At 39.5% G+C, this 25,052-nt stretch overlaps 2 protein-coding genes and 1 long non-coding RNA gene across 9 annotated transcripts in view; 2 read left to right on the top strand and 1 right to left on the bottom strand.

Moving 5' to 3' along the window:
* Positions 1-25,052, top strand: part of LOC136257385 (centrosomal protein of 162 kDa-like) — a 108,048-nt gene that overhangs the window by 28,263 nt on the left and 54,733 nt on the right. The window lies entirely within an intron of this gene.
* LOC136257391 (cell division cycle 5-like protein) lies at positions 3,941-18,937 on the bottom strand. Of its 7 annotated transcripts, none has more exons than XM_066050575.1 (9): positions 18,652-18,937; positions 9,966-10,045; positions 6,434-6,516; positions 6,249-6,380; positions 5,265-5,435; positions 4,782-4,979; positions 4,649-4,732; positions 4,388-4,506; positions 3,941-4,189 (listed from the first exon to the last, which is right to left on the bottom strand). In XM_066050575.1, exons 4-6 carry the CDS (start codon positions 6,321-6,323, stop codon positions 4,809-4,811), a joined length of 417 nt encoding a protein of 138 aa, XP_065906647.1. In that variant the 5' UTR covers positions 6,324-6,380; positions 6,434-6,516; positions 9,966-10,045; positions 18,652-18,937; the 3' UTR covers positions 3,941-4,189; positions 4,388-4,506; positions 4,649-4,732; positions 4,782-4,808. The 7 variants fall into 7 exon arrangements, with proteins under 7 accessions (XP_065906647.1, XP_065906651.1, XP_065906653.1 ...); XM_066050579.1 differs by having other exon boundaries at positions 9,978-10,045; XM_066050581.1 differs by lacking the exon at positions 18,652-18,937 and adding an exon at positions 11,676-12,217.
* Positions 18,504-24,337, top strand: LOC136257395 (uncharacterized). The gene is made up of 4 exons (XR_010701959.1): positions 18,504-19,193; positions 20,150-20,293; positions 20,435-20,547; positions 23,095-24,337. It is a non-coding gene; the product is annotated as an uncharacterized lncRNA (long non-coding RNA).

Raw genomic sequence — 25,052 nt, 5'->3', positions numbered from 1 at the left:
CAACACCCTTCAGAACTAGACCTTGAAAATCATCACGAGAATCCATTTATCTTGGAAAAAGATGGGTGTGGCTTACACCAAACTGCGCTCGTCTGAATTATTCCAAATAGTGTTCATTACATAGGCGGTGGGGACGGGGGATCCAGGGGGGCCATGCCCCCCCCCCCACTTTTATGGGACAATGTTTACAAGAAAAGATAGAGATACTCTAATAGAACAGTCAGGATTTGGACACTCTAATAGAGCAGTCACAGTATTCAGAGCAGTGTAGCAAGCTACTTAGCTACGTATGTGTAGTTATAAATAAGGAGATACAATTGGTGGAGAGCAGCTATTGTCAGCAGGCTGTAACAGGGGCGGATCCAGACTTATAGCAAGGGGGGGGTCAAAAATGAACTGAGGCACTACACTGTCTCTGGTTTGATAAAAAAAAAAAAAAAGGTCACAGCCAGCTGACAATACCTGCCCACCTCACCAACCACGCACATTTATAGCTGATAAAGTACATAAAAATCCTTAAATAGCTCACTACACACTGTTCTAATACTGTGACTGCTTTATTAGAGTGACTGCTCTATTAGAGTATCTCGATCTTGGTATACTAAAAATTTTTGGAGGAGGGGTCAAGAGCCCCCTTTGACCCCCCCCTGTATCCGCCCCTGGGCTGTAACCTTTTTTTGGTTTTCAACTTACAGCTGGCCTGGCCCCCTCACTCTTTCGCCTGCTCCACCGCCCCTGGTTCATTATTTACAGTGTGTTATGGTGTTGCACCGTGTTGTGCTGTAGTCTCATCCCTAGCCGCCCACGCACTCGATGACGCGAATCCCAGCTCATTCAGTTTCGTTTAGCTTGGGTCATGTTCCATCAATATCATCCATGCAGCCAGAGGAATCATGTTTGTACCACCAATAGAGTTTGGAAACCGCAGAGGCGGATCTAGGATTTATAAAAGGAGGGGGGGGCTAACTCAAGGTACTAATCTCTTGGGTAGAGGTGTGCGAAGCACACTTCCCAGCATGCAGAGCATGCTGGAACTAGGGGGGTCTGGGGGCATGTCCCCCTAGGAAAATAGATGCTAAAATATTGCAATTTGGAGACATTTCCACATAAAATTCATAATATTTTCTGCCTGTAGATATTTTATATATATGTATACTGCCTTTAGATTATAGGTATGGCTCTCTGAAGCATTTTGCTAATGGAAAAGTTTGGGTAGGTATACAGACAACTAAGTACATGATGCACCCCTCTCACAATTGCACAACACTGAATATGTGCATGTTAGAATAAGAATGTTGAAAGTGGAAAATTTTGAAATTTGAACAATACAAGATTGAATCTGAGAGCATTTCCAATGGTAATTGTGCAGGGGCGGATCCAGGGGGGGGGCCGAAGCCCCCCCCCTCTTCATATTTAGGCTTTACTTGATCAATATGCTGAGTATTATAATGAAATTTTGTCTTAGCATAATTATATGATCACTAATAATACAAATACTCATAAAACCACCTTATAAACATCTTTCTAAGGTATTATCAGTGGATTTATGCTAAAGTTTATGCAACAAGGACCCGGATCAGCATTGGAGATGTACAAAATCGAGATACTCTAATAAAGCAGTCAGCTAGCTAACTACTCTAATAGAACATTCACTGGAAACATGTAGCAAGTTCTGTTATAGGATTTTTCTAAATTTGTCTGCACCTGTACATACAATGAAGCGCATTGGTCTGTTTAAAAGGCTTGTTCATCTACTTGTGTAGTTAATATGTATATGGCAATATTTAATTCAGGTACACATTTTCCATTTCATATTCAATCTTGTATTGTTCAAATTTCAAAATTTTCCACTTTCAACATTATTATTCTAACATGCACCTACTCAGTGTTGTGCAATAGTGAGAGGGTGAATCGTGTACTTGGTTGTCTGTACCTACCCAAAGTTTTCCATTAGCAAAATGCTTCAGAGAGCTATACCTATAATCTAAAGACAGTATATAAAATATCTACAGGCCTATGAATTTTATGTGGAAATGTCTCCAAATTGCAGTATTTTAGTATCTATTTTTCTAAATTTTCCTGGGGGGCATGCCCCCAGACCCCCCTAGTTGCAGTATGCTTCGCATGCTGGGAAGTGTGCTTCGCACACCTCTGCCCAAGAGATTAGTACCTTGAGTTAGCCTCCCCCCTTTTATAAATCCTAGATCCGCCCCTGTTGTGTACCTGAATTAAGTATTGTCATACATATTAACTACACAAGTGGATGAATGAAGCCCTTTAAACAGACCAATGCACTTCATTGTATGTATAGGCGCAGGCAGATTTGGAAAAATTCCATAACAGCACCAACTACATGTTTCCAGTGAATGTTCTATTAGAGTAGTTAGCTGACTGCTCTATTAGAGTATCTCGATCTTGTACACCTCCAATGCTGATCCAGGTCCTTGTTGCATAAACTTTAGCATAAATCCACTGATAATACCTTGGAAAGATGTTTATAAGGTGGTTTTATGAGTATTTGTATTATTAATGATCATATAATTATGCTAAGACAAAATTTCATTATAATACTCAGCATATAATGGGTGTACAGGCTTCTAAGCCTCAACCCAAATCACATCATAATCACATCATAATCATATTGATCAAGAAAAGCCTAAATATGAAGGGGGGGGGGGGGCTTCAGCCCCAAAGCCCCCCCCCCCCCCCCCTGAATCCGCCCCTGAACCCGCCCCTGAACCGTATCTTACAACACCAGAACTCCATCATATTCTGCGAATTCTAATCGAACCCGGTTAGGTCACTCCAAATAAATTCTCTGTTTCCCGTCCTGGACACTGGCATATTCGCATGCTGGCGGGCGGCCTATTTCCATTATTTCATTATAAGATTGGCTAGCTTTCAAGCCAGTATTTGCCTGGCACAGCCAAAAAGGCTGCATAAAAGCATGCATAAGCTTGTTCCTTCCTTTGTAAGTTGCAAAAATAACACAAACGCGGAGTCTGTGCTGACTTGATAGCACTGCTGACGCGTGAGCTGACACTAGTACTGTTTCAAGAAAGCTTTTACTGAGCCTATTAGTATGCAAGAATAACCGGAAAACAATGGAAGAATACGGAACATTTTTTAAATTTTTTTATTACAAATTAATGACATAAGATAAAACAGTACATAATAAACAAAAACAAATTATCTTACATATGGGCCTCAGCGACCTGCACAGCAATCGGTGCCTCAGCAATGGGACAGCGCAAACTGGACCAGAATGTGGAATAATGGAATATATAGAGCTGGCAGTAACCAGATGCGGGCAGTGGACGGGAAACAGAGAATTTATTTGGAGTGGCCTTAACTCAGAAGCATGCTAGATATCAAGGTACTGTAGTATGGAACAATCTGCCCCCTAGCTATAGGTTGAAGGAACCAATGTCTTTTACAGACTTTTATGATGCCACCAAGAGTACATAATGAAAATAGTGAGGTTCCCTATTATGTACTCTTGATGCCACCAATACTTATTTTTTGTCTGAATGATTTTTGTAATTGTTTTATATAATTTACGTACATGTGTGTTGTATTGTTTTTTGTATGTACATTATTGTTCTGTTATTATGTATATTTGGATTGTACTGCGTATTTTGCTTGTATGTATATGTTTATATATGTGCTTGTATGGATGTCCCTTCTATGAGGAAGAGCGGCTGTGCTGATCATTGAGAGGTTAAACTTATCAATCAATCAATGTCTAGCATAGTTGTCTCTTTTTCTCTGTTGATTATTGTTTCAAGTTGAATTTCAATATTTTACTTCACCAAAAGCGAAGTGAGTGAAGGTTGATAAATGTCCAGCAAAAAACAGTAAAATTCTTAGCCCTACAGTGTCCACCATACAGAGACTACTTGGTGGTTTTGTCTGTTCATTACATAATATACACAAGATACAATGTAAAACAGGTGTGTCATAGCAAAGATGAGATGTCATATGAAACATACAAACACAGTAACATACACAGTAACATATACAGTAACATACACATACACACACTGTTACAAACGCTAAGCTACACTGAGTTACACTAAGCTATATGTCCCTGTATAAACAAGTGTTGTTTGTCCATACTGAGATTAGCATATTTCATTTGTAATTGATTCTGTCGATCCATCTGTCTTTGAACCTCTTCTTTCAATTGCTGTAACAAGAAAATGTGTGTATATACTGTATGTAAGATCAGTGAAACTTGTCCAATAAGGTCACAACAAAGGGATGGAATTTTTAAGCTATTGGCAGTACTAGGTGGGTTGCTCTACACAAAAAATGATTTTCTGGTTAGCTGGTTATACATTACACAGTGAGCAGGTCTCACTACATATCATACACAAGTTATTACCTGTATTCTTCGTGGGATAGCTTGTAGTTCTTGACTTCTCAGACCTTCAGTTCCACAAAAACACTGTTCCACTTGTTCATGTACATCTGATATCTGTTTGTTAAGGCTGGAGTACGAGACTAAAAACACCCAATATGTAAAACAGTGTGTATACCTGAACGTGTGTGATGTGTGTATGCATGGCATTGTAAGTGTGTACTGTACGTAGTGTCTCTGTGCATTTATATGTGCACTGTGTGTGAATACGTTGTACACACGCACCTGGTAACCACCTGTAAGTATTTTGAGCTTCTTCTCCAACTTTGCTGCCTTCTTAGCTTCCTTAGTTATCAGTGACCTGGTATCCTAAACACATACACATCAACTGTCACCATTAATCTAGCCCTTTACTTACTTGTAGTTTCTTCTCCAAGGACTCTAGTCAATCTTTATTACTGGCCATAGAGGCTCTTGTGTACTTGTTAACACCAGGGATGAACAGTAATTGCTTGTAGCACTCCTGCCATACAGTGCTGTATGTGTCCAGTGAGATCTCACCATGGTTCATGCCATGTTTTACAACCTCCATCTCTGCCTCTAGTAACTGGTGTGCCTGTAGTTAGGAATATAGTAACACTTCACTTAATGGTCAACACAATAAATAAGGACACCTCATTATAGTGGCCATGCTATGGGTCTCTTAAGTACCCTTATTAATGAGGAGGTCTCACTGTACAATAATAAATAACGCAAAAGCAGTCAAGGAATTTTACTGCGATGTTTTTTTCTTCCCATTTTACACATCAAATATAAAGGGTTAGTCTATATGGACAATGTATCTTTGTTTACACAATAACATTTACAATACCCAAGTTCTAGTCATACAGTAGTGTTTTACCATTTGCATATCCTCCAGTGATATCACTTCATAAGGCTTCTCCTCTAGTACCTGTTTGGCCTTCTCTATAGCAGCCTTGTGTTTGGCAGTACTACCAGCTTGTGAGGTAGGGAAGTTGGCCAGGTCAAAATGTAACATGTGTAGCATCTCCTTCTTGATCAGCTCTTCTGCCTACAAGTACACAATATTATGTACACTGGCACCTCTTCTGTTCTAGACATGTGACTAGTACATACATATATATGTGTTACGGATTTAATTGTATATTATACTATTTAGTATTTCAACAATTACAAGTACAAAACCAACAAATCACGGGGTTTACTGGGGTTCAGTGGATATTTACATAGTAGTTCTGTACTTTGTTGTGTGGGAAACAGCATCATGGCATTCTGTGAGTAAATGTAAGCACTCTAACAAAACAAAGTATACAGCTTTCAAGTGCATAAAGTGTTATCTAAATACCCACTGAGTCCCAATAAAACCAACCGTTTGCTGGTTTTGTACAAACATTATTGAGAATCACATGTAAGAGACACACAACACATGTTCATGTCCTAAAATTTTAGGGTCATGCTAAAGTGTCCTGATTAGACAGGTGTCAGATTATTATTATTATAAGGGTGGAAATTTCAGTCCTGGGTAAAGCAGTTTCACTATGCAGGAAAGAATATCATGTGAAGTGTGGACACCTTGATGTTGAGCAAAGATTTTTCTAGGGGGCGGGGGGCAAAGGGGGCATTTTGCCCCCCCCCCCCCCCCCCCCTGAACTCTGCCTCAACCAGCCCAATGATGAAACAATGATAAATTGATTTGAAATCATAAAATTTAGTTGATGGCTAGCTAGCTACAATAAAACAAATTTAGCCTAATTTAAGTTCTGCCCCCCCCCCCCCCTCAATTTCTGAAAAACTCGGATTGCCCCCCCCTGAATTTATTTTCTAGAAAAATCCCTGGTTGAGGACACATTGTCAATGGTCTCACTTGTATTAGTGCCTGACACTTGTCCAGAGTCCTGTGTATGAACAGCCCCTCGTAATATGGTGGTGTTGACATCATTAAGATGAGGTAATGATCTCTGTACTGCTTGAGACCGCAGTAAAATGCCTTGCTTCTCTGTAAGGCAATAGATAATAGTATTACATATTACCACAGACACTAATGTTTACCTTTCTCTTGTGTTCTCATCCAGTTCAGCAGCATCTGGAGTGATCGCATGATCTTAATCAGGGTGTTCTTCTGTTGGTAGCTCCTGTGGTGTAGACAAGTAGTGTATTGGGGACATGTGTGTGTGGGTGTATGTGTAGTGTTTCATTGATAATCTATTGAATAGTTGGATGTGATATGGAGTGACATGCTCACGTATATGACAGAGACTCCAAGCAAATATCTGTGAGGTAGTAAAGGTGAGATGTGGTAGCTACTCCACTAACTTTTTTGATTTAAACAAATATAGAAAGGAATGCTTGATGGAGGTTGTGTTATGCTAGCTGGGTAAGTTCATCAGTTAAAACTCTACCTATTTTCTGTTCATGTAGGGAAGAGGTTTGTTGCAATATGGGAAAGTATGTGAATGTCAACTAGATTTTGTTATGCGTATCATTTCACAGGTGTGACATTCAATTTTCTGTTCCCCTGGATTGCAGTAAAGGAAAGTGTTAGCTACACATTGTACCTGTATAGCTGGGTAAGTAATAATGTATATATGTGACCCAGTCTGAGAAAACCGGTCTTATCGCCCATGTCAGCAGATTCGATTTTTCACCCAGGACACAAAGCTACATGAATAAACTATCTAATTCCACAATCAAAATCAGCTAGACTTGAGTGGTCTGGTTTTGCTGGCTGCTTTTCTCAAGCCCAGTGGCGATCCGTACGTGCGGTGTGGGACCTTAATGGAGCTCTGGTCAGCCTGGGGATGACTGTGTGTGGCTGTACAGCTCTGTGGTGTTGAATAAATAACTCTGCTATGAATTTCCTTTCATTTTAGCCAATTTTGAGATCTCAATGGCCCAAAACTTGGCCTAATTCATCCCTACACCAGTTTAAAAACTATCTAAAATGGTGGGAAGCTCAGTCGTTGGCTACTTGCACAGTGGATGCTCTGGAAGGTAAGGAATTAGTGTAAAACGTATGAAAATTTGGTACACATAGCTTCAACCATTGGAAAGCTACAACACACTAAATACTTAAAACCAGTGTTTCTCGATCCTTTTAAATAGGTGATAAGACCAGTTTTCCCAGACTGGGTCACATATTGTGCTAACACTGAAGTTTGTTCACATGTCACTGCTACAATATCATGCTTACTCAATGACACTGAAGTAAGGAGACAAAATGGAACAAATTCCTGTACATCCAATTTATGTGGCTGGAATCACTCTGCTAAACAGGTACATAATAAACCAGTGGCTGATAACATATACAATTTGAACAGGTCAAGCCACCATTTTTGACAAACATTAGTTTCTATGGACAAGGTAGCCACAAACAATCTCTACAGAATACTACAAAGGATCCAGTAAACAACAGAACTACATGTGTACACAATGAGACCACAAGTGAGAACAGTGATGGAGCTACCAGTCAGACTGAAACTGTCTTGTGGTATTTATGAACTCCTGTTATCATAAATGACAATGAAGTTACCATCCAGGTCACTGATACTAACAGTGAGACCATTAAAACTACCAACCAGACTAGTATGACTCATGAGACAACTGAAACTACCAGTGAGACATGGAATAACATGACCATTAGCCACACCACCATCACTGGCCATGAAGCTGCAACTGGAGAACGAGAAGCCAAGTGTTTTGCAAAATTAAACCCAGCTTTTGGAAAAGCAATTGTTTCAAGGCTTGTTACCACCATTAAGCCAGAATTATATCCAACAGTCACTCTGCCATCATACCTAAAGCCATTAATTTTACTGATCTTTATGATCCAGCTGTACTTCTGTTGACATACTCAAATTAGTTGACACTATGTATTAGATACTGTGTGAGTCTAGTACAGTCTAGATAGCTGCACACCCCTTGGTTGACTCATGATACTCTAATACAACAGTCATGTATGATATTCTAATAGAACAGTCACAAGTTACACTGTAGCTAGCTGTGTTACAACAAACTAAACAAACTAGTATTTAAAAAAAAATGTTAATGTAAAAATGAAGTACTGGCACATAAATCAGGAAAATTTTCCATCAAAAAAATTTCGTCACTGGCTGTATTGACGAAAATTAAAACAGATGAATTATTTTTAACTAAACAAATATATTGTGCATACAAATATTAATGTTAGGTATTCCATCAAAAATTTTCATTGACTATGCCAGTGATGAAAATTTGTTGCGTCAAAATTTTAATAGATGAAAATTTTCTATGCCTAAATTTCCTGATTTACGGTAGGGATCTATGCAATAAAAAGTAGTGAAACAAGAGATGAATGTATTATAGCAGGTCATATTGAAGGCACTTTGGGCTTTGTACCTAACCAATATTGCCAAGACAACATGAAAGTATTGTAAGGCTGGTTTCTGGTCAATACTTTTTTGGTAAGAAACTCCAAACCTCCATGATCCCTAATACCGTATAGCAGAAAATATTGGTGGGAGAAATTTTTGGCGAATTGATTATTGGCAGAAATTGGCGAATAATATTTTGGCGAATGTATGACATTACTTTGCCTACGCAATTTTAATCTGACTACGTAGGCGACAAAGCTTTGCGATGTTTACGGACGAAGTACTACAGTTCAATGCCTCTCATTCGAATCGACGCGCTCTTATGCAAATAGCTAGCTGTAATTAAAACAACATGCACTAGCTCGCTAAGTCAGTAATCAAGGCTGGAACACACGTGGCAAGCAACTAGGTGAGGGCACTGAGCTGAATCGCTTGAGCTGAATTGCCCATCTGCCTGAGCTATTAGTAGTCTAAAACCATACTGTATTCAATGGGATAGGAAGACTAACCACTCACCGCTGTAACAATATTCACCCACTGATGAACAGCATCTACTACACTTTCAGTGCTTAGAAAAATGGCGAGTAAAATTTTGGTGAATCAATGCATGCTCACCAAAATTTTCTCCCGCCAAAATTTTCCGCTATACGGTATACAGAACTACCATACTGTATGGATAGCTGTTCAAGTATTTCACAAAGGACGTAATACATAAATCATTTTCACCTTTTTACCGGTACTGTTTACTTTCTTTTCCACAGCAGTGCTGCCCTACGTAGGTGTATGGCTCACTTCACAGGAACAGGTATGATGTCATTTCACACAAATGCCTTGACCATACTCCCCAGACAACAAATACACTACATTACATACACTATCAAACACACAAATGTGCTGCTATACCATACAGGCTACACAGTGTTATCTGATTAACACAGGTTTGTAGTGAAGGAGAAAGATATATGTACAGCAGTCAAACCTTTAACAATGTTCTCAGGTTAACTACTACAGAAACAGCCTATAGGAAAGCCTTTATATTTCAACAGAGTATCAGACTATCAGTCACTATTACAAACAAACACAAAGTAATGGATTACAGAGAGGTTTGCTCTCCACTCTCTTGACAAAACAATGTGTTCAGTTCACAAGAGTGTAGAACCACCATAGAAATAAACCAAACACAGGATAATTTACAAGTATCACAAGTCTACAGATATGCACACATTACATACTTGTTCATTTACATTACTGCTACAGGCAAATCAGATTCTTTCTTTTTCTTCTGTTTCAACTTGTCTTTGTGATGTTCTTTCTAAAGTGTACAGATGACAGTACAATAAAAAACTTTCTAATAACTAACCTACATAGCACACTATAATATTCTAGCACCCCATGACTAATACACCAGTACCCTATGACTAATACACCAGTACCCTATGACTAATATACCAGTACCCCATGACTAATATACCAGTACCCCATGACTAATACACCAGTACCCTATGACTAATATACCAGTACCCCATGAATAATACACCAGTACACATACAAATTGACCTCCTCTTTAGCACTTCTTACACCATCAACATCTGAACGTTTATCTTCTTGAAGTCAGGCTCTTTCCAGCAACTTTATGTAAATATTGTGGAGAGCTCTATTATTAATTTGAAGTTGGATTGGCATAATAACTTAGTCTAAGTTTAGTCTCGGCGCTTTTTTTTCTTTTTGTGAGGGGGCAGAGTAAAAAGGTTTGATGGACCTCCAATAGAATTTTTTGTGCAGTTGATCTACAACTTTTGGGGATCAGGTTAGTGGTGATGAATAGCAAAGGCTTGTTGGGGCGAGCCTGAGCGAGCCCCACACTAGCGAGTTGCCCACGTAAATTTGTGTCATCAACCATGTGCAAACAATTACAAAAGAAATCGGAAAACTTACCGAATTAATGCCCACTATACTCTATGCCACGGTAAAGTAAACAGCGAAGATTACAGCAATTCCATATATGTTCGTGTTATCGACCACGTCACGGAAAAATAAACGGAGTAGATTACAGCACTGCTCGTCTCGTCTACCACGCCGCGGCACATGTTGTCAACCATGAAATAAACTTCGCTGTCCATGATGGATAGGGAAGAACGCCTTAGAGAAGAGAGCAGTGTAGATTGAGAAGAGATCGAGAAACTTCACAGGTAGCAGAAGAAAGACGAAGGAGAAAAAGAGAATATCAGAGAAGACGTGCTCAATTTACACAAGAGTAAAGGGACACCATCATACAGCAGAGAAGGCAGGATTAGTACGTTTGTTATATATAAATTTGTAAAAACTCACAAAAATATTTGAGTATAATAGATAATAGTAATTACTGTTCATAAATACAACTGATTATGGTCTAAATTTGGTTTATATGTGCATATCAAACTAACAATAACTATTGTGACTCATTATCATGATTTGTTTATATTGATAGTGCTTCAAATGTTGGTGTAGTAACAAATACTGATGTGAATGTGGACCAATCACAACATGTCCAACGCCATGTACCAGTTGACGTTAGTGACCCTGTAGTCATTGCCAAGATTACAGAATTTCATGCTGAATTGGCACTGTTCAATATGTCTTGAAAAATTACCAAGCATTTCAATAATTGACATAAATACCTGTAGGCGTTGCCACAATGATAGCCATGTCCCAAAGCTATTTTCTGCTGCTAATAATATGGATCCTGGTCCAGAACTTATTTTAAGTTATGTTCCTCACACACATGATGTCTAATAACCATTAACACTTCCTTTTGTAGGGATTGTCAAAAGTACAACAATTGTTAATTTCACCAGTTATATGTGTGCGACGATCAAAGATACTGACTGCCTTGCAGTGGTTGATAGCAAATAATGTATACTTCAGTAATATTACAATCAATCATGATAATATATCAGCTTTACCTGAAAATGATCATCTTACAAATGTACCTACAGTATCTGCACCATCTGACCTACACATGTAAAGCAACCTGATTCACCTACAAACGTAATAGAAGATCACAACTACCCAGATATACGTATGTAGAACTTTTGTTCCAACCATTCCTCAGACCATGACCGAGGAGAAAAATATCAGACATTCATTGCAATCAACTACAGTAACATGGCCAGCCAGAGGAGAAAATCCCTTAAATGAATTCCAATGTGAACGGTACATTACCTGTACTTTTCCTGTCCTTTTTCCTACTGGTGCTCAAACCACATTTCAACCCTGTACTTTTATATAATGTGCTTATCTTCCATTAGCATGAATGGCTAGATAATAAGACCAACATTCAATTATGACCTATACTCCAAGCAGCATTACCTGTAAAACTATAATAATCATGAATAAATGAATTACCCACAACATATTACGTAGCCATAGCTTCAAAATTGTTTTTAAGTAAATGCTAGAGGTACATGAGATATTTACAAGCTATATAACCACAAAGATAATAATACTAGACATATTAAAAATTTAAAATAAGAAATAGGGATCGCTGAAAAAAGCCACAAAACAAGAAGGGATCGCTGGGGGTGGTAATGTAAACCACAAATCCCTATTTTGACTCTTTATACTCAAATGGAACATTTTTAGAAAGTAAAAATAGGGATTTGTGGTTTACATTACCACCCCAGCGATCCCTTCTTGTTTTGTGGCTTTTTTAGCGATCCCTATTTCTTATTTTAAATTTTAAAATTTTAATATGTCTAGTTTGTGTACTTTTTTCCAAATCCATTTATGGATTATAAGTTAATTGGCACATTATAGTGTAGCCTAAGCTAACAGAGATTCCTCAGTTTAAAAGGTTAACTCATTAACTAGATATCTTAATGCAATATTAATTTGTAATCTATGATAAAGACTGCATTTTCATTCTGATTTGTACACGCACAAAATAATAAGGTAGGATATATTAATTCCTAATCTACTCAGTGTTTCAGCCACCATCATCACACTTTGTGCCATTGCTGAAAACACACTGCTATATGAGCTACCTACCTGTCAGAAGAATTACTGATTGTGCACTTATCATACAGGAGACAGTGTTGATGACAGCACAGGAGACTTGAAGAAGAACAAGATGTCTTAGGTGTTTATTCTAAAAGAAGGAAAAGAATGAAACTCAATGATACAAGTTATAAGAATGGTAACTGTTAGTGTTATAATTCCTGTAGAGTCCATTTTTTAAAAAAAAGAGAAGAATGATGCATACATCAAGCATATGCATTACAGGTGTAGAGTTGTCTAGCAGAATAGGTAGTGAAGAGATAGCTATACATTGTAGCTGTAGTGCTATTATTGTAGTGATGATGCTTACAACACCTTTGTGTAAATGTACGAGTTGCACATACGAACATGCAAGGCTGCATGCAGCAGCAATCGTGTGAGTTGGTGTTAATCAAGCTAAATAGGAGGAGATGGCTAGGCTTGGCCGAAGTCTTCCTATGCCAGTGTCTGCATGTACAAATCACAATGTCACTATACTAGTGGTCAGTGCAGGGCGTAGCCAGTCTTACACGACTACCAGGGATTTGGCAGTCATACCCATGCAAGACTACTTTAAACTGGCATATTGAGTTCCAATTGCCAGGACTTAGACTGGGCTCTAGCCCTGGAAAGCCTAGGTGTAGCTGGCTAGCAGCAGTGTGTCATAAAGTGGAACACCATAGGTATAGTCAGCAAATTTAAGTCTGGTTAGCAGGTGTTCATAAATGCTTACAACTGTTAATGTCACTAGCTGATCAGAGAATGTGCTAAAGTACACAGTAGCTAGTTACAGTGACATAAGCACAGTAGCACACAATCTTCCCATATAAGACTGTCAGGCTTCACACCCTTAAGTTGTTTATGACATGGATACCACATGGGAGCAGGGGCGGATACAGGGGGGGTCAAATGGGGGCTCTTGACCCCCCTCCAAAAATTTTTAGTATACCAAGATCGAGATACTCTAATAGAGCAGTCACAGTATTGGAACAGTGTGTAGTGAGCTATTTAAGGATTTTTATGTACTTTATCAGCTTTAAATGCGTTGTTGGTGAGGTGGGCAGCTATTGTCAGCTGGCTGTGACCTTTTTTTTTTTTTGTTTTGTTTTTTTATTGTTTGGTCTCACCTCATCAAACCAGAGACAATGTAGTGCCTCAGTTCATTTTTGACCCCCCCTTTCTATAAGTCTGGATCCACCCCTGCATGGGAGGGTTGTTGATGATATGTGGTTAGACCACAAAATATTTTTAAATGGTAGGGTTGTAATAAACACCCCACCCAACCTTTTTTGCGTGTGAAAAGCAGCCATGATATCAGCGCTACTATTTATCTTCCACCTATAATGGACAAACAAAGCACTCACTGTGATGGCTAGGAAGAAGAATAAACGGATGCCTTGCATGCGTGCTTGAACAACTTCTTGTAGCGAAGATGGGCAGCTCACTAGAGACCCTATTATGGTGATCTTGTAAAAAGAGTGCTGCACAACTTCAATCTGCCATCTATTAATGTTATAAAGACTATAGCATGCTATAGTCGAACAACACGCATCCCTGTGCACACAAGATCCCGTAATTTTGTTTTTCTACGGCTTCTTCCGTATACGGAACAACAGGTAATGGCGAAGAAGAACTTAGAAATTTATCGAGGTGGAGGCCGGTTAGCGATCTGTGGAGTACGGGTTAATTAATGGGTCATGGACACGCAGAAGGACTCAGTGAGTAAGGCTGTGTAGTTTTTATTGCAAAAAAATGGAAGCCTTGGGCTGTACACGAGTGAAACAAAATAATAATTATACAACCAAGTAGTAAGAATAATACGAAATGCGGTTAAAATTACGTCATTAATAATGAATGAATAAATAATAAATAATGTTTGAGAAAACTACGAGGCCTAGAGACATGAACTAAGCGGGGATAGATTTGCCTGTGAATGAAGGCACAACTGTATAATAAGTACGCCTGATCGTGCTGATGACTTTACCGTACGTGTAATTCTATATAATGCCCAGCACCACACCCTTGTTTTATTAATTACAGATTGCTAGAATGAGAAGAGCCAGGTGCCACTTTACTGGTAAGCAACAACATTACAAGTATGTTTAAATGTGTGTAATTGTGTCTTTTGTGTGCAGGATATGCGCTCCAGGCGTCATGCAGTGAACGACCAGCTGATGACCAGTTGGGATACCAGCTACCAGCTGGAACAGCAAGGTAATGAGTAATATAATACTTGTACTGGTAGTTGTATTATAGATCTACATCTTCATCTGGCTTGCTAGCGGCTGGAATTATTTTCATTGTACCACCACCTTCATCTGGCTTGCTGGTGGCTGGAATTATTTTCCACTCAGCTTAACTACTAGTCTACTGTGAGTCTGTAATAGCTAAACAAGAAGCCGATGCAGTGCTGCATATACAACAATGTGTAACTATCTCCTGTATGTTGTGCATGGCTGTATGCATAATATTATAGACTGTGATCACTGTGCCAATGCCACACTGCTGATATACTGGCACATCACCTGTGACCTCTAGTTACAACAGAGTCTGTTGTGCCATATTGGCTTGATTGGGATCAATTGCTAATTGTGCCTTCACCATATCCCTTATTCTGCATAACCTCACTTCACTGCTGAATCCTCTTCAGAGACACGTCACACCTACAATATATAGTTACTTTCAATATAGCTAACTTAACTTGGTTTTTTGTGTAGGTTGTGTTTTAGTATTGTGGTTTTCTGATGCCAGTTAAACTCCCTTGCCTGTTTACGTATGCATATGTATCATTTCTGCAGGTACACGCACAATGCTCTGAGTGTTTCCTATGGCACTGTTTATACTTGCCCAATGGGTAGGTTGCAACGTTGGTGTATGTACTTGGTTGTATGTGACGCGGTCCTAGTAATAAGAATAATAATAATATTATGAATAATAATATGAACAATTCGCGTAAAATTCGCAATTTTTGAATGTTTCCAAATCTCGTCTAGACCATTTTTACTGCTATATCACCATTTTTCTGAGTTCAGTATTTAACAATAAGCCTTCTGAGGGTTGTTTTATGCTTGAGTCTGCTTTCTAAGGCTGGTTTTAGGTGACTGCTCTATTAGGATTTTCAAAAATTCCACTGCGATCCCTATTATGAACCCACTATCGTGGTACATGATAAAACACTTATTCCCTACCTGAATCGAGTATTTCCAGTGGTCATTTGCTTTTCTCAGCCTCTAAGAAGGACCTGCAAGCTACATTAGACAAACATTTATTTGATGACTTATTTGCACCCTTTGGCATTCGCAATCAAGCTCGTTTGACTGCTTTGTCACACCCTTCTGGCACAAGCAGTGGCTGGCTCAAAGCTATTCCTCGAGTCAGTCTGGGTTTGGTTATCCCTGGGCCTGAATTTGTTATTGGATTACGTATATGGTTGGGTGTTTCTTTGTTTCTGCTCTCTCCTTTGTGTACCTGTCTTTCTACCATTGATAACCATGGTTACCATCTGTTAGGTTGCTCTCAAGGCCCAATGAGAATACGTCGACATGATGCTCTGGTAAACATCATTTATAATGCCCTTTCATAGGATCACCCTGGGGTTCTTAAGGAACAGAGAGCTTCTTATGATGATGGGTTGCGCCCTGGCGATGTTTTTTATCCTGACTTCCAGCATGGTTGTCCAGCTTACTTTGATGTCTCCATACGCTGCACCACTCAGCCTGCTTTTATCTCCTCCTGTGCTTCATGTGCTGGGGTGGCTGCTGCTGTTGGAGAGGTTGCCAAGGATGAGGAGCATTTGGCAGCTGTGGAGAAGGCGGGATCAGATTTCATTCCATTAGTTGTGGAAACATTTGGAGTTTGGACACCTTTTGCTCTAAAAACTTTACAGAATATAGCTGACCGTACCACTCCTTGCAGCGGTGTCCCTTGGAAAGTTGCTAGAAAGAACTTGTTACAACAACTGCCTGTGCAACTGTGGTGCAACTGCGGTGCAACAATGCTAAGATGATCTTGAGGTACTGGGCCCTTCAGGGCTCGGATGATGATGATGACAATCCCCTTTTCCCCTAGTAATAGTTTTCCCCCTGTAGCTAGCTGTAGTTTATGTAGTTGTAATAGTTGTTTGTAATTGTAATACTGTATACCCCGAAATTTTAGTGGTACGTAATTTTCACGGTTTTCGCGGTTAGCAAAGCTACCGTGAAATTTTATTCCGTGAATATTTATGCGCGTCCCACAAATTTTAGATATTACAATTATGTGTTTTGGCTCCTGGTGCGCGATACGTAGGCATATGTGGAGTCCACATATGCTTAAACAATATCACACATTCTCGATAACAAAGTGGGCGTGGCTCACGAAGGAAACTGGCTTATACATTATACTGCAGAGCTAAACCATGCCTCGCAGAAGCCAACACCACTGCGTTACTTGATTCAAATGCTCATAGCAATTTGCATAATCAATCCTTGGAGTAAAAATCAATCCAGATCCTTCGTAGCTCTGTGGTTGAGAACAGCGGAATCATAATCATCATAATCATAAGCGGATCCGTGAAATTTAAAAAGCGAAAAATCCTGGGCTAAGAGGTACTCGAGAAAATTAAAGCGCAAAAATCCTGACAAAGTACAAAACCGTGAAATATACATACCGCGAAAATATCCGGGTATACGGTAAGTTATTGTCAAAAAAAAACAAAAACTTATTACCTTCAGGCTTGCCCCACGATGCTGCTAGCATCTGCCTAGTTAATGAAGTGACAATGGGAAATGTGGAGATTGTGCCCTTGGATACAGAGTTTACAGGCTTGTCAAGCAAATGCTCACCGTTTTTTTGCTTCATTATCACAGTTTTCCAAGTTCTTGCAATGTAAAGTGTCATGCACTGTACAAGCATGTGCGTGCGCAGTTGTTCAAAAACAGATTGTCAGTGATGACTACTGGCTCACAGGACTTTAAGCATGCCTACACATACAACTCGACAGCCACAGAACATTACAGGTGTATAGTTTTAAAGAACTGCACATAATGACACAATATTAGTGCATGACGCTTTGCATTGCAATAACTTGGAAAACAGCAGTAAGGTGGCTAAGGGCAGCCATACAAGTTAATTGAACAGCAGGTTACAGCTAATCATCTCAGTGGATTAACAGGGATTAACCCATCAAAAATTATTAACTCACAACTCTGGTTAGCTTGCCATCACATGATTGCTATGAATAATACTGTTAACACATCCTTACTAGCTACATAGCCTCTTTTCTCACTAATTCACTTCAAACTTTGGTAAGGGAATCAGGTATACCATAAGCGTTACTCTACAATAGTGCGCCAAGAGTTTTCGCAATTTGGCCTTGATTAGGTTGTTAGCCAATGTAGTAGTCCACAGGTCTACTATCTATGTTATTATCAGTAAGAAGGAAAGTTTACAATTGATAGATTTGATTTTGATTTGATTTATATATTTAACCTCCGAGCAATCGGCTACAGCCGTTTTTCCTTGCCCGGAGGGAAAGGGGATACTGATTGTTCTACAGGTTGGAATTAAGATGGCTTAGTGCTATAGGTTGTTCATTTGCAAAGTTATCTTAAAAATTGGCTTGATACTTCAGAGTTATATAGCTGTGAAATAAAGGTCAAATCCAATTTCAAATCACAAATCAGGTTCAAATCACGTACAGATTTGTGAAGGTGTCGCATCCCTCGGGACCGTTGATAATGAATAGCAAAGGCCTGTTAAGGTGGCACCAAGTCCAGCCACACAGGACAATTGTTTCAACCTCTATTCTCTGATCAGAGTTTGGACCACACCAAATATACCACCGAACGATCCCCAAAATGTTTTAGATCATTCACCAAGACCAGTTTGACAATGCATGTACACATGGAGCTAGTTATGACTCACTAAGATTCTTATGCCAAAGCATTGAGCGGCCGTCCCCGGTATGGTTGCTGGCCTCCTGATTTGGAGTCGCGATGAGAATGACTAGAATCCAAATTCGCTCTACTTGATCTCGTGTCAGTGGCGCTGATAGTGGCCTCAGTAAGACAGACTGACAGATGATGACCTTTTTGGACGAGCAGCCATCAGCAACATGTAACGAGAGTTTGTTGTCTTCAGTATCTACAATCGGTAACACCTCAACACGCGGTAAAATGTCAATGGCTGTGTTCTCTTGCGCATGCGCTTACTACCTACTTCTATTTATAGCGCGCACTGCAGCCCTGTCTTCCTCCATTCACTCTGGCTAACTTTCATTGAGCAGAGTGATGAGATGTGTAGAATTTTACGGAGGCATCAGTTCGTGGATTTCACAATCACAGATGGCCGTGAGCAACAGGTTCGCAAAAAAAAATAGACCTCGCAATAATACGATTTCAGATCACTGATAAAATAACAAAGGAGAGAGCTGCAGATCTTACTAGAATACAACAACTGAAGAGCAGGTATGTGTGTGTGGTAGGGGTTAGTATTTTTAACATCCTGCCTCTGAGCATCAACTATGACTTATAGAGATATTCCATCTCCATAACAACCATTTTCGGTCGGCCATTTTGTTGTGCAGATTTGTCGAATTTGTACACACGGGGTCTACGGAGAAGGTTGAAATTAGGTACTGCGCGCGTTCCGAATACAACAAACGGAAAAAACTATGGTGGATGGACATCACGTATGGTTAGTACTAACATATACAATAGACCGGCTAACCTGTAAAGCAGATCAAAAAGTCCCCATACAACGCTCGATACAGTTGCACAACAATATGGCCGACTTACGGTATAATAATCGAGGAATTACGGTGCCTATTTTTGTTACTATGGAGATGAAATATCTCTATACTGACAATGATCATGGCCTTGAATTACTGAACTTGATTTGAACCTGCTCCCACCTTTCATCTTCAGCCAGCAATAGTCCATTTCTAAACATCTTAAGGATTTACAATTCCATCATTACTGTCTAACAAGACACTAAAATCAATGCATCATCCAATGCACAATTCACCAGTTGAACCAGTCAAAACATGACCCTGATGACCCACATGACTACTCTATTAGAGTATTTTGATCATTCAGTGTTTGGATAACACATACCTCAAAAGTATAGAACAGATAACTGTTTTCTTATCATCTATATTCTTACTACTTTTCTATGGGTAGGCTTTAATACAGCTTGAAAATGTTACTAGTCATCCTATTAGAACCACACACAATTTTTGTGTCCGCTTTGTCAACTAAAGTAAGTGTGTGTACACTGTTACAAATGGGAACATGGAAAAGTGTCCTCATTATCAAGGTGTCCACATTTCAGGGTGTCTTTTATGTGGTTCCACTGTACATATTGACTGGTAGACATTTACTATGTTTTACTACATTACACATAGTACATGTGTATACAATAGGTGAAGGAACTTGAATGTGAAACAGGCAACAGAAAACGAGTTGCTAGTGGTGGTAAACTTGATGGAGTGATTAATGAGGAACAACGTTTACAACTGGAGCAGAATATTAAAGAACAAGAAACTTTACTAAATGGTTACCAAAAGGTACACACCAACTTGTTTAGTGTACAGTGAAATCTCATTAATAGGACTATGTGTGGGATGATCACAATATTGGGTCATGTAGTACATCTTAGCTGTGTATGTTGTGATCTACTTGACATGGTCTCTTTTGTATTTACCTAGGAGAATGAACGAGTGTATGAGGAACTGCCTAAAGCTAGGAATGAATTGAAGACTATTCAGACGAGAACATTTGAAGAGAACCAACAGCTTGCTCAGCAGCTTGACGATGCTAAGTGTGTGGTGTGTGTACTCTGTTTGTGTGTGTGTGCGTGCATGCGTGTGCATGTGTCTATGAGAAGTGGCTAGAGCATCGGTCTGGTAATGGAGGGGTTTCAGGTTCATTGCCTGGTTATGGCAATTTGGTGGTGTGTTGCATTTCCTTGAGCAAGAAACTTTACTCACATGGCTCCAGTCTACCCAGTTGTATATTGGGAGTACCTGGTGTCATCTGGGGAAGTAGCCCACCCAGCTCACTCCATGAGACCTGGACAATCCTCCTGCGAGTTACTACCTCTGTCCCAGGGGGGCACAAAGCTCAAGTGCTTGAGTGGTGTACATACATCCCAGTACTGGTTTGCTAGATAACAATAGCTGTGTTTAGTACAGCTGCCATAGGCTTTGCTTTGCTCTGTGCGTGCACTTCTTGTCAGAAAAAAAAGACCGTTTCTGTTCCAATATCAGTGTTTACTTAAAAGGTACTGTACAAAGTGATCTAATGATCATGTTTGCTTTATTAGAAGAGGAACTGATGTTGTCTGTGTATATGTACAAACTTACTGTAGAACATATGATGTTCGGAGCATATAAACAGTGGAATGGATAACTGGAATGGTGGAATGAATTTTTTAAATTTCAATATCATTTTTTTTTTAGTACAACTCCTCCCCTTAAGCAAATAAATAGGATTCTCCTTGAAGTCAGCTCTTTTAGCATAAATCACCTCACTGTAAACAAAGTAAAGTCAGTTATGAACAGTTTGCTACTGTTTGTAAGTCACACCCCTGGTTTAAAAACTGCATGTTTTCTTTATTACAAAATTGCTTGGTGCTTATGTTTCTGTAGTCTCATGTGGCCAGACCACTTTTTCTCCCATGGTGTTTATCAATTGGAAATTATAAGCACCTGCTATTTCCAGTTGATAAGTGCCATTGGAGAAAAAGCAGTCTGGCCACGCAAGACTAGTGTTTCTGTTCTTGTAACTCTGCACGGTTGTTGTCTAGTGAAACTATTTGTCTTTCACGTATTAATCTAATGCACAAGTAGTTCAACAAAACTAGTAGTATAGTGACACACTTCATTAACGGGTTCTAATCCCTCTCACAAATTTGCAAAACTCCATCAATGGCCACTAAATTTAGTATGCTGTGCAAATTACAAGAACCACATGCCAATTCGAAACACAGCTATTTTAGGTGCATGGCACCATTTCCAATCCATGTTAACAGTCATATATCTATAGTAGGATTAATTTGGCTAGTTTTAGTGATTACATTGTCACACATGTGATCAGGGGTGGAGGAAGTAGTTGATATGAGGGGGGCTGGGCTGACCCAGACTTATGGAAATAAGGCACTACATTGTAGGTGAACCCAAAAAAAGGTCACAGCCAGCTGACAATAGCTTCCCACCTCACCAGCTGTGCATTAATTTATACGTGATAAACTACATAAAAATCCTTGCATTACTCGCTATATACTGACTGCTTTGTTAGAGTGACTGCTCTATTAGAGTATCTTGATTTTTATCACGGTTTTCAGCCCCACTCCAAGAAGGATAACTTCGGCATGATATATCATTCTGAGGGGGAGTTAAGTCCCCCATCAGCAGACCAAAGGGGGACTTCAGCCCCCTAGCCCCCCCCTTTTCCACCGCCTATGCGTGTGATCATTAATGCTGTCTGAGTGTTGGGGTGGTTTTGGTGAAATTCCTTACAATCACTGCATAAATGTACTGTGTTTGTCCACACTGTATTGCCCAATGATGTGCATAACGTACTGTACAATACAGTTATGTAGCTACTTTACTACTGTATGGAAATACAGTATGTAGTGGCACTTTGATCCTCCCACACCAAGTGAAATATGAATGGAATTCAGTTATTTGAACTTTTCAACTATCTGAATGCACTCAGAACGGTCAACCCAATACGAAACTATGACCCCATTCCCACAGGATTATGTGGAGCCATGCTCACTATTTGATTGGTCTAGTCTTGCAATAGGCCAGCCTCTTTCGTGTGCCACACCTGCTTTAATACTTGGAATGTGTTGTACTACCTGTAAGTATGGTGTGATAGGTAAGCACAAAGCCACACCCACTTACAATTAAATACAAACGTAAATACAATAGTACAAAGGTAGCAATATGAAAAAAAGCTTAACAGGTAAGGTTTATAATGATATCAGTCAGTGGGCATAGTTTCATGTAAGTTTACAGATAGCAAGATACTCAACACGCTAATCGAGCACCCAAAACGTAGCTCTTGGTGTATGCCTCAGCTTTAATTAATCTGGGTCAAATCCGGTGGATTGCTATCTGTGTCAACGGGTCATCAGGATCAGCAGTAGTGACCTGGTTTCAATGCTGGTAGGATCATTACAATTTAAGGTATTTAAACAAGGGAGATTAGGGAAAGTTAATTCCTACGTATCATATTATTGTAGTGATCCCTATGTAAGAGGTTAACACTATATGATGTAATGTGTCTACATTTTGTGCTTTCACAAATTTTAACATGTCACATAATACACTGTCTTATTATGACTGTGTTGTCATTACAGGAAGAATGGACTAGAAAGCTACATGGGAAAGATGCAGAAATAGAGGGTTTCCAAAGAGACCGTAATGGGATAATTGAAGCTTTACAACTACTGGCGTAGGCAAGGCGGGCAAATGCCTCCCCTTGCCTACGCCACTGTTTCATGGCCGCCACCTTTGATTTCACAACTTTTTTCACCCAGGCTTTTAAGGCCGCACCATTTTTTCACAGTTTGGCTGTTTTTTTATACTCATGAGGCATGTCCACACGAATTCGAATTAGGAACCGGATGCAAAACGTATTGAATTCGAATTGAACGTGTCCATACGCACTATCACGTATGCGCATAATTGAATTTACTAGTGTGATAAACGGATACTGCGGTTTTCCATGTCCTTGCAATGCAAAGCGTCATGCGCTAATATTGTGTCAGTATGCGCAGTTCTTTGAATACATCTGTAATGTTCTGTGGCTGTCGAGTTGTATGCGTAGGCATGCCTAAAGTCCTGTGAGTCGGTAATCGTCACTGAAAACCCGCTGTTGAACAACTGCGCACCACATGCTTGTATAGCGCATGACGCTTTGCATTGCAAGAACTTGGAAAACCGCAGTAATTAAACGGTTGAGAAAACACTCATTTGCGCCAACCAAGAGAACAGTGAGTTTAACGATAGACTGAAAGGAATAGCTCGTAGTAACGCTTATACTTTTGTTTATAACGTACCGGAAGGATTTTTACGAATAGAGTACGAAAAACTGCTGATGGTGCTTGATGGGTAAGGGACCGTTGTTCTTTCAAACTGTAAGGGCTAGATACGATGATGAAACACTGCTTCGATACGTCCCTGCGCTTTTATCACACCGAGCGCTTCTGTATTTCTATCCTGTATTGTTTACAAAGGTCACGCGCAAACGTGTCAAGCCCTCACGTGCTGCATTATTATGACGTAGCGAATCCCGATTCGCAGCCAATTCGTATTCAAACCACCTGTAGAGGTGGATTCGTGTAATCCACTTTCAATTCGAATCACCCTAATGCGCATTCCGTGTGGACGCGAATAATTCGAATCAATGCGCATTCAATTCGCATTATTTTTGTCGTGTGGACATGCCTTAAGGCCCCAAAACCAGCCTATGGCTGACAGGTTTTTTTTTTACTCATTTCTTCTTTTCTATGCAGACACAATGATGATTATTGAAGACAGACTTATAAATGTATTTCATTGCATGATTATTTGATAATATTATTGTAATACTCTAATAGAGTGCCCCCCCCCCCCCCCCCCTTTTTTTTAGGACTAATAGAACATACTGTACATAGAATGTTCTAGAACAATCTAGTACTTCTATTGGTAGATCTATGAAATCGCAAACGTTTGATTATAAGCAGATTTCAACTAGAAAATTCATTTATAAAGCAGAAATTATGTGAGATGATCAGCCAAGGTAGCAGTAGTTAAGGATGCAAGCGTTAGGTATGGAGGTCCCTGGTTCAAACTCTGTTAAAGTTTTTTTCAGCATTTCTTGCACACTTTTTACCCCGCAGTGACTGCTCTATTGGAATATCTCAATCCCACAATTTTACACCTGCTTAGTTTTTGCTTTATAACTTTGTTACTGTAACTCTATTGCTATTCAAACTATCAGAAGGCACTGCTATGATGCTCAACGAACTTGGTACGTGAATCCACCATTACACACTCTTCATTTGTGCCAAAGATCGAGGCAATAGAGGTACATGTTTGTGTTTTATAGCAATTTTTGCAAAGTGAGCGAAAAGAAATCTTAGCTCCCGTAGCCCCCCGTACAGCATCAGAAAAAAATGAAGAAATTAAAATGACATTTTGAATCCCCATGTCTCGCCAATGGCTGTTGCGAATTTAGTCAAATTTGCTGTGTGGCATACCCTACTTGGGGGACAGCTATAATGCAAAAATGGTGTACTTTGGAGAAGAGGCCATAGAGCTATGCATGTATGAA

This window comes from Dysidea avara, chromosome 6, assembly GCF_963678975.1.
Source record: "Dysidea avara chromosome 6, odDysAvar1.4, whole genome shotgun sequence".
Classification (NCBI taxonomy): domain Eukaryota; kingdom Metazoa; phylum Porifera; class Demospongiae; order Dictyoceratida; family Dysideidae; genus Dysidea; species Dysidea avara.
This window is presented reverse-complemented; position numbering and strand designations above follow the sequence as displayed.